Source organism: Sorex araneus, chromosome 6, assembly GCF_027595985.1.
Source record: "Sorex araneus isolate mSorAra2 chromosome 6, mSorAra2.pri, whole genome shotgun sequence".
In the NCBI taxonomy this organism is placed as follows: Eukaryota; Metazoa; Chordata; class Mammalia; order Eulipotyphla; family Soricidae; genus Sorex; species Sorex araneus.
Window position 1 is genome coordinate 89,982,856 of NC_073307.1, and position 9,781 is coordinate 89,992,636.

The 9,781-nt window shown below is 50.1% G+C and overlaps 1 protein-coding gene across 1 annotated transcript in view; it reads left to right on the forward strand.

Annotated features, from left to right (window-relative positions):
• GDF3 (growth differentiation factor 3) overlaps positions 1 to 5,630 on the forward strand; it is a 19,373-nt gene extending 13,743 nt beyond the window's left edge. Inside the window, exon 2 of the mRNA XM_055143608.1 lies at positions 4,807 to 5,630. Within this exon, the coding sequence (XP_054999583.1) occupies positions 4,807 to 5,630 (824 nt within the window). The remainder of the gene's footprint in view (positions 1 to 4,806) is intronic.
• The last annotated feature ends 4,151 nt before the right edge of the window (positions 5,631 to 9,781 follow it).

Sequence of the window (9,781 nt, forward strand, 5' to 3'; positions counted from 1 at the left end):
GTTTGCCAGTGTCATCTGCATTTCTATACACAGGCTCAGAGCTTTCCAGGCAAAATTGAAAGGTGGCTGGAAATTTTAGGATGCTCGGCTTGAAACCGGCAGACATGCGTTCTCCCCCTGGTCCCCCAGCACCGCCCCTGGTGATCCCTGAGTACCCCTGGGTGTGCTAACAAAACAAACATGTCCTCTAGTTAGTTGCTTTTGTGCATCTGGACTTGGAGGTATGTCTTACTTACATGTCTTACTCACATGTGTCCAAGTGTCCAGTCTCTCGGAGAGCCCGGCAAGCTACCGAGAGGATCCCGCCCGCATGGCAGAGCCTGGCAAGCTCCCCGTGGCGTATTCGATATGCCAAACACAGTAACAACAAGTCTCACCATGGAGACGTGACTGGTGCCCGCTCGAGCAAAGCGATGAACAACGGGACTGCAGTGCTACAGTGCTATGTGTCCAAGATTTATTGGGAACCTGCTATGTTCTGGGACCAGTAGAGACTCACATGGATATAGATTCCAGATGAGCCTGGCCCTTGAAGATTCAGACAGGGGTGGGCATTCGCCTTGCATGCGGCCAACCTGGGTTTGATTCCCCAGCATCCTGTACGGTCTCCCGAGCCCGCCTGCCATGTGTGGCCCAAAACAATAAATGAAATAAAATAATTAATAAAGATTTAGAGAGAGGAGAGGAGACAGCCTGCAAAATGCTCAGAACCTTGGGCGTGGGAGTTCAGAGAAGTTTTCGGCAGAAAGGTTAAGAGGGAGGGAGGGGCTGGAGCGATAGGATAGCGGGTAGGGTGTTTGCCTTGCATGCAGCTGACCTGGGTTCCATTCCCAGCATCCCGTATGGTCCCCCAAGAACCGCCAGGAGTGATTCCTGAGTGCGTGAGCCAGGAGTAACCCCTGAGCATCGCTGGGAGTGACCCAAAAAGCAAACAGAACAAAACAAAAAAACTGGAAACGCTTTTAAATGGTCTTTCTTAGAGAAAGGAGAAAACTGCTGAGAATTCAGTTTGGAAAAAGAGCAAAGTCACACACACCATTAGCCTTCCCTGTCATCCCTCCCGAGAGAAAAATAACTTTTTGACAGGGGGGGGTGGGAACTACACCAACGATGCTCAGGGGTTACTCCTGGCTCTGTGTTCAAGGATCACTCCTGGTGGTGCTCAGAGGACCCTATGGGATGCCGGAGATGGAACTCAGGGTGGTGACAAGCAACACAAGTGCCTTACTGCTTTACCCCCCCCAACCCCCTGTACTTGGCACTTTTTACTCACTTAACCCTCTCCCTTCTCCTCTTCTTCTGGTTATCAGAATCTAGTTCTCATTGGCTCATCATTTATTTGCATTTGTTTTGTTCGTCAGTTTTGTTTACTTTGCACCTATAAGTAAAGCCATCTGTTGTGGGGCTGGAGCGGTAGCACAGCGGGTAGGGTGTTTGCCTTGCACACGGCCGACCCGGGTTTGAATCCCAGCATCCCATAGGGTCCCCTGAGCACCGCCAGGGGTAATTCCTGAGGGCAGAGCCAGGAGTAACCCCTAAGCATCACCAGGTGTGACCCAAAAAACAAAAAAATTAAAAAAAAAATTCTTTTTTTTTAGGGGCTGGAGTGATAGCACAGTGCGTAGGGTATTTGCCTTGCACACAGCTAAGCCGGGTTCAATTCCCAGCATCCCATAGGGTCCCCTGAGCACTGCCAGGAGTAATTCCTGAGTGCAGAGCCAGGAGTTAATTCCTGAGTGCAGAGCCAGGAGGAACCCCTGAGCATCGCTGGGTGTGACCCAAAAAGAAAAAAAATTGTTTTAACCTTTTTTGTTGTTGTTTTTAGTTAAATCACTGTGGAACCCTCAGGGAATTCTGTGAACACCACTGGGTTCCTTCTCAGACTGATGGTTTACAAACCTAAAAGGAAATATTTAGCATTTTAAGAGACATCAACTGGACACTGAAATGCATGCATAAAAATATCTGAAATGTGCTTAATCACATAGGATGCTTTATTAAAGCAACAGATAATCAGATCTAAGAAAAGCTGTTGGAGAAATAGCACAAAGGCTAAGGCCTTGCAGGCGGCCAACCAGCGTTTGATCTCCAACACTGTAGAGGGTCCCCCAGACACCACCAAGGGTGATCCCGGAGCACAAAGCCTGCAGTAAGCCCTGAGCACCACTAGAGGTGGCCCAACACTAAAAAACAATTAAAAACTATAAGTAATCCAGGGAGGGGCTGGAGAGATAGCACAGTGCTTAGGTCGTTGGCCTCGCACGCGGCTGACCCCAGGTTTGATCCTCAGCATCCCACATGGTCCCCTGAGCACTGCCAGAAGTGATAACTGAGTACAGAGCCAGGAGTACAGGAGTAACTCTTGAGCACTGCCAGGTATGATCCAAAAAGAAAAGAAAAGACGTTACAGTGACAAGGTGACCCAAAGCTAGCAGAAAAGCAGATGGCTGCTAACAGATGTCTGGGAATCGGGACGAGGCACTCCCGGGCCCCCGGGACCGGATGCCCAGAGGAAACCAAAGTCCAGACTAGAGAGTGTCATACTGTGCTCTTTTCAGCTGCCAAGTATAATTTTTTTTTTTAACTGTAGCAAGATGTGTTTTTTTATTGTTGTTGTTTTATCTTTTGGGTCACATCTGGCAATGCACAGGGCTTACTCCGCGTGCAAGGCAAATGCCCTCCCCACTGTGCTGTTGCTCCAGCCCCAATAGTTGAATATCTGTTTTTTTTTTTTCTTTTTGGGTCACACCCAGCGATGCACAGGGGTTACTCCTGTTTCTACACTCAGGAATTACTCCTGACGGTGCTCAGGGGACCACATGGGACGCTGGGATTCGAACCTGGGTCAGCCGCGTGCAAGGCAAACGCCCTACCCACTGTGCTATCACTCCAGCCCCAATAGTTGAATATCTGTGAGCTGGGCTGGAGCGATAGCACAGTGGGGAGGGCGTTTGCCTTGCACGCAGCCGACCTGGGTTTGATTCCTCCGCCCCTCTCCGAGAGCCCAGCAAGCTACTGAGAGTATCCCGCCTGCACGGCAGAGCCTGGCAAGCTCCCCGTGGTGTATTCGATATGCCAAAAACAGTAACAACAAGTCTCACAATGGAGACGTTACTGGTGCCCGCTCGAGCAAATCCATGGACAACGGGACGACAGTGCGACAGTGCTACAGTGCTACAAATATTCCTAGTCATTTTGTATGAACACAGTAAGGACATATTAAGCTTAAAGGGTGGCTCTTCCCGGTGACATCTCTATAGATAGCAGACTACAGTCCTCAGGCCAGTTTATTTTTCCTAACCCCAGCAGGGTCCTTATTCAATTACTTTTTTTTGGGTCATGACAGTTTGTCCATGACAGTACTCTTAGCTTATTATACTTCTCATGGCGTTTAGCTGGCCTTTTCAATGCCAGGGTCACTTTCAGTTTGCCCTCGGTCCATCCTTGTCCCTTGCTGGGCCTCTCCTTTTGGGGGTGTTAGGAAGTAAGGGCAACTGAGGCTTAAGGCAAGTAAATAAGATGGATGTCCAGGAGTAAATATTATTTGGACTCCATTGACTCCCATGTTACAAAAGCATAGCACCAACTGTCTTCTTTTATCTATACAAAAGGGACATTGCTGGGGCTGGAGCCATAGCACAGCGGGTAGGGCATTTGCCTTGCACGTGGCCAACCCGGGTTCGATTCCTGGCATCCCATATGATCCCCCCGAGCACCGCCAAGAGTAATTCCTGAGTGTAGAGCCAGGAGTAACCTCTGAGCACTGGCTGGGTGTCACTCAAAAAGGAAAAAGAGAAAAAAGAAAAATTTTGAGCCGCTTAAGGCTTGCCCTGCTGTCTTTGTGCTTGCTTGCTTGCTTTAGCGAGTGAGAAAGTGGATTGATGTAGCCAAGCAGCATGGGGTGAGGAAAGTTTAAAACTTGGCCTGAACTTCAGTTTGGGGCTGTCCGTTGCGCTGAGACCTGACTCTCAGGCTTGGTAAAAGCTCTTCAGTTGGGCAAACAAGTGCGCTCAAGACTTCTTGGGTCGGGTCCTGAGCAATAGTACAGCAGGGAGGGCATTTGCCTTGCATGTGGCCAACCCGGGTTCAATCCCCGGCCTCCTATAGGGTCTCCAAGCAAGCCAGGAGTGATTCCTGAGTGCAGAGCCAGGAGGAACCCCTGAGCATCACCGGGTGTGGCCACCCCAAATAAAAGACTTGGGTGCGGGCTTGAGTGGATAGTACTCAAGCCTTGCACATGGCCAACCTTGGTTCAATCGCCGGCATCCCATATGGTCCCCTGAGCACCGTCAGGAGTCATTTCCCAGAGCAGAGCCAGGAGTAACCCCATGAGCATTGCCAGGGGTAACCAAAAAAACCAAAAACAACAACTTCTTGGGTAGGGGACTGGAGCAATAGCACAATGGGCAGGGCATTTGCCTTGCACACGGCTGGCCAGGGTTTGATTCTCAGCATCCCACAGGGTCCTCCGAGCACCACCAGGAGTAACCCCTGTGCATCTCCGGGTGTGACCCAAAAAACAAAAAAAAAAACAACCTAAAAAAACAAACAACTTCTTGGATAATCTGTTTTTTTTTTTGGGGGGGTCACACCCGGCGATGCACAGGGGTCACTCCTGGCTCAGCACTCAGGAATTATCCCTGGCGGTGCTCGGGGGACCCTATGGGATGCTAGGAATCGAACCCGGGTCAGCCGCGTGCAAGGCAAACGCCCTCCCCGCTGTGCTACCGCTCCAGCTCCTTGGATAATCTTTTACCCTGAAATATTCCAGTGACTCTACCTCCGTCTCTCTCTCTCTCTCTTTAGGTTTCTTTCCTTCCTCCGAGAACCTGCCCCCAGCCAACTCTTGCCTGCAGAAACTCCTCCACTTCAACCTGTCCACCACGATGAAAGAGACGGGGCAGCTCACCATGGCCCAGCTGGGTCTGCACTTGGGCCCCAACACTTACTACCCTTTGGGCCCAGAACTTGAACTGGGCCTGTCTTTGGTCCAGGAGCCTCCTGACGGGGGTCCGGCCACTACTAAAACGTTGGCATGGATGTCGGTGCCCCGGCCCCAAGGGGAGCTTCACTTCAATATCCTGGGGGAGGCGAAACGCGGGACTCGCACCCCGCTGAGAAACCTCAGCTTGTACCTCCAGGTGTTGGTCAGGGATGCTGGGGACGGGGGGATGAAGTTTCCCGCGGACGCCACGTGTGAGAGGCTGAAGCGTTCCCTGCACGCGTACCTGCTGATGGTGGTCCTCAACCCGGAGCAGTGCCCCCCGCCTTCCAGGAAGAGGCGGGGAGCCCTGCCTGCCCCCAAGGCTGCCTGCAAGAACCTCTGCCACCGTCACCAGCTGTTCATCAACTTCCGGGACCTGGGTTGGCACAAGTGGATCATCGCCCCCAAGGGGTTCATGGCCAACTACTGCCACGGGAACTGTCCTTTCTCCCTGACCACCTCCCTCAACAGCTCCAATTATGCTTTCATGCAGGCGCTGATGCACACAGTGGACCCCGGGGTCCCCCCGGCCGTCTGCATCCCCACCAAGCTCTCCCCCATCTCCATGCTCTACCAGGACAACGATGACAATGTCATCCTCCGGCACTACGAGAACATGGTCGTGGATGAATGTGGGTGCGGGTAGGACGTCAGAGAGGAGAATCAGGGGCGCCAGAGCCATAGGACAGTAGCGGGGAGGGCGCTTGCCTTACACGCGGACCGACCCAGGTTCTATCCCCCGGCATTCTGTATGTAGGGTTCCCCGAGCAGCGCCAGGAGTGATTCCTGAGAGCAGAGCTAGAAATAACCCCTGAGCATCACTGTGTGACCCAAAAAGCCAAAAAAAAAAAAAAAAAAAAGTGGGAAGTCAGAGGAGTTTGGGGAGGGTAAATCTTTTTTTTTATTTGTTTGTTTTTTGTATTTTGCAGCGCCAGGAGTGATTCCTGAGTGCAGAGCTAGAAATAACCCCTGAGCATCACCGAGTGTGACTCAAAAAGCCAAAAAAAAAAGTGGGGGAGTCAGAAGTTTGGGGAGGGTAAATCTTTTTTTTGTTTTGTTTTTTGTATTTTGCTTTTTGTTTTTTGGGTCACAACCAGCGATGCTCACAGGTTACTCCTGCCTGGCATTGCACTCAGGAATTACTCCTAGCAGTGCTCGGGAGACCATATGGGATGCTGAGGATTGAACCTGGGTCGTCCACATGCAAGGCAAATGCCCCACCCGCTGTGCTATTGCTCCAGCCCCCGAGTTTTTTTGTTTTTTGTATTTTGCAGCGCCAGGAGTGATTCCTGAGTGCAGAGCTAGAAATAACCCCTGAGCATCACCGAGTGTGACTCAAAAAGCCAAAAAAAAAAAGTGGGGGAGTCAGAAGTTTGGGGAGGGTAAATCTTTTATATTTTTTGTTTTTTATATTTTGTTTTTTGGGTCACAACCAACGATGCTCACAGGTTACTCCTGGCTTTGCACTCAGGAATTACTCCTAGCAGTGCTCGGGAGACCATATGGGATGCTGAGGATTGAACCTGGGTCTTCCACATGCAAGGCAAACGCCCTCCCCGCTGTATTATTGCTCCGGCCCCGGTAAACCTTCTAATAAACCGACTTTTTAAAAATTGACCACGTGGGTCTGAAATACTAGTGTATTTATTTATTTATTTACTTATTTTTGATCTTGGGGCCACACCCAGCAGCAGTGCTCAAGGATTACTTCTGGCTCTGTGCACAGGGATCACCGAGGGATCTTGTGGGGTGCCGGGGACTGAACATTGGTTGGCCATGTGCAAGGCGGCACCTTATTCGCTGTACTATGGCTTTGGCCCCCGTGAAATGTCACTGTAGGGGGGAGACTCTCCAAATAATAATAGTGAGTTTTGTTGAAATATTGAATGCAGTCAAAGTGAAAAGTAAAGTGAAATTTATCAGTTACACAGGCAAGGGGGGTGCTAGGGGTGTGGGGGGGAGGGTGGAGCTATACTGTGATTCTTGGTGGTGGAATATGTGCACTGGTGAAGGGATGGGTGTTCAAGCATTGTATAACTGAGACTTAAACCTGAAAACTTTGTAACTTTCCACATGGTGACTCAATAAAAAAATTAAAAAAAAAAAGAAATGTCACTGTATATATGTTTATCTTCCTGGGACCATCAGTCATGATCTAGGCCATCTCTAGTGACAGAGGTGCGTGCATACAGCCCTAATGATAATCATTTCTGCTCAGACATACATCTTCTGCACGTCCCACTGTATTGAGGGGAACTAAAAACTGTCATTTATCAACAGGTTACTACGTGCAGAAATTATTCTGTTATTTATAAACAGGATTTCACCAGTCCTGGACCTAGGCATCATGATTTATGTTTCATGGCTTAAAGAAGCAGAAATTTGTTTTATTTTATCTTTTGGGTGTTTTTTCAGGCGTGGTGTTGAGGGGTGAGGCACTCTTGGCGATGCTCTGGGATTCCTCCTGGCTCTGCCCTACCTGCTGTGCTATTGTTCCAGCCCAGTATATGAACAATTTATTTGGTTGGATCATACCTCCTACTCAGGGTCTATTACCTGGCTCTCCTATGTGGCACCAGGGATTTGCCCTGGGTTCAGCTACTGCAAGGCAAGTGTCCTAACCCCTCTACTGTCTTTCCTGCTTCCTTTATTTCTGGTGATATTGAAGATTGGACCCAAGACTACACATATGAGCTGTGTGCTGTAATGAATCTCCTGCCCTGTGAATATAATTTTTTTTGGAATTAAAATGGTTTTATTGGGGCTGGAGCGATAGCACAGCGGGTAGGGCATTTGCCTTGCACGAGGCCGACCCGGGTTCGATTCCCAGCATCCCATATGGTCCCCTGAGCACCGCCAGGAGTAATTCCTGAGTGCAGAGCCAGGAGGAACCCCTGTGCATCGCCAGGTGTGACCCAAAAAGCAAATAATAATAATAATAATAATAAAATGGTTTTATTTAAAGAGATCTATTTAGGGGCTGGAGCAATAGCACAGTGGGTAGGGCATTTGCCTTGCACGCGGCTGACCCGGTTCGATCCCCGGCATCCCATAGGGTCCCCTGAGCACCGCCAGGAGTAATTCCTGAGTGCAGAGCCAGGAGGAACTCCTGTGCATCACTGGGTATGACTCCCCCGCCCCCAAAATAAATAAAGAGAACTATTTAGAGAAATGTGAAGGGAAAGAAAGAGATACATGGTCAAGAAAGATCACAGGTTAGGACTAGAGAGATGATACTGAGGCTAATTTGCCTTGTAAGCAACTGATCCAGGTTCAATCCCTGGCATCCCAAAGGATCCCCTGAATTTCCCTGATCTCAGAGCTAGAGCTAGGAGTAAGTGCCGAGGGTGTGGCCACAAAATCATCATCATCATCATCATCATCATCATCATCATCATCATCTTCATCATCCCGTTGATGTAGAATTTCTCGAGCGGTCTCAGTAACGACTCCATTCGTCCTAGCCCTGAGATTTTAGAACCCTCTCTTGTCCTTCCCAATGATGCCGCCTTGGAGGCTCTTTCAGGGTCAGGGGAATGAGACCCATCATTGTTACTGGTTTTGGCATCTGAATATGCCAAGGGGAGTTTGGGAGGCTCTCCCATGTAGGCAGGAAACTCTAGCTTGCCAGGTTCTCCCAGAGGGAGAACTAGGCTATAAGATGTCGCAAAGTGGCTGCACACTTCCAGGACCTTGGTTTTATAGTCTCTGGAAGTTGGCCTTTGATAGGATTACATGGCACCAGGAGCAGTTTCTGGGTGTGGCCACCTAGCTACTGGAAAATGGGGGATCTGGGTGGAAGAGGCCCAGTCCCGTTCCGAGCAGACTTGGAGATCTCAGCCCTGGGTCCCACACACCTGGGTTCCTCTGCCGGTTCCTTCATGCATGAGGCTCATCCGAGCGTGTGGAGAGGAGCCTTGAACATGGACGCAAAACCAAGGGGTGGGGGGGGATAAAAAACAAACAGGCCTGGGGGCCAGCGTGATAGTACAGTGGGTAGGGCACTTGCCTTGCTCGCGGCAGACCCGGGTTCAATCCCAGGCATCCTATATAGTCCCCCAAGCACCGCTGGATGTGACCCTCCCCCCCAAAAAAAAGCAACAAAACAAAAGACCAGTCCTCTTCAAAGTATACACTTATACATATACACATATACACACATACACATACATATAATTTTGCTTTTGGGGTTCTATCTAGCAATGTTCAGGGGTCCCTCCTGGCTTGTGCTCAGGAATCACTCCTGATCGTGCTTGGGGCACCATATGGGAATGGTCGGAATCGAACCTGGTTGGCTGCATGCAAGGCAAATGCCCTCCCCACTCCAACCCCCAGAATATATATTGTGTCGTGTTCTGGGTGACACCTGGCCATGCTCCTGGATTACTCATGGTTCTGAGCTCTGGGATCATTCCTGGTCGGTTCCGGGGTCTGGGGGGGGCGTGCCAGGAATCAACCTGAGTGGGCTGAAAGCAAGGCCCTACTCACTGGGCTATCTGGCTCTGCACTCAGGAATTACTCCTGGCAGTGCTCAGGGGACCATACGGGATGCTGGGGATCGAACCCTGGTCTACTGCATGCAAGGCAAATGCCCTCCTCCCTGCTGTGCTATTGCTCCAGCCCCCTGATATGTTAATTCTAAGGCCAGGTGATGGCTCCAAGTGTCCATCCTAGTACTGTCAGGAGTGAGCCCCAAGCATGGTCCGGCCCCCAAAGAAACAATCACCCCAAGAAAAGTTCAGAGATTGTCTACCTTGAGGAAAAAAGAGCATTCTTTTTTTTTTCTCTTTTTTTAGG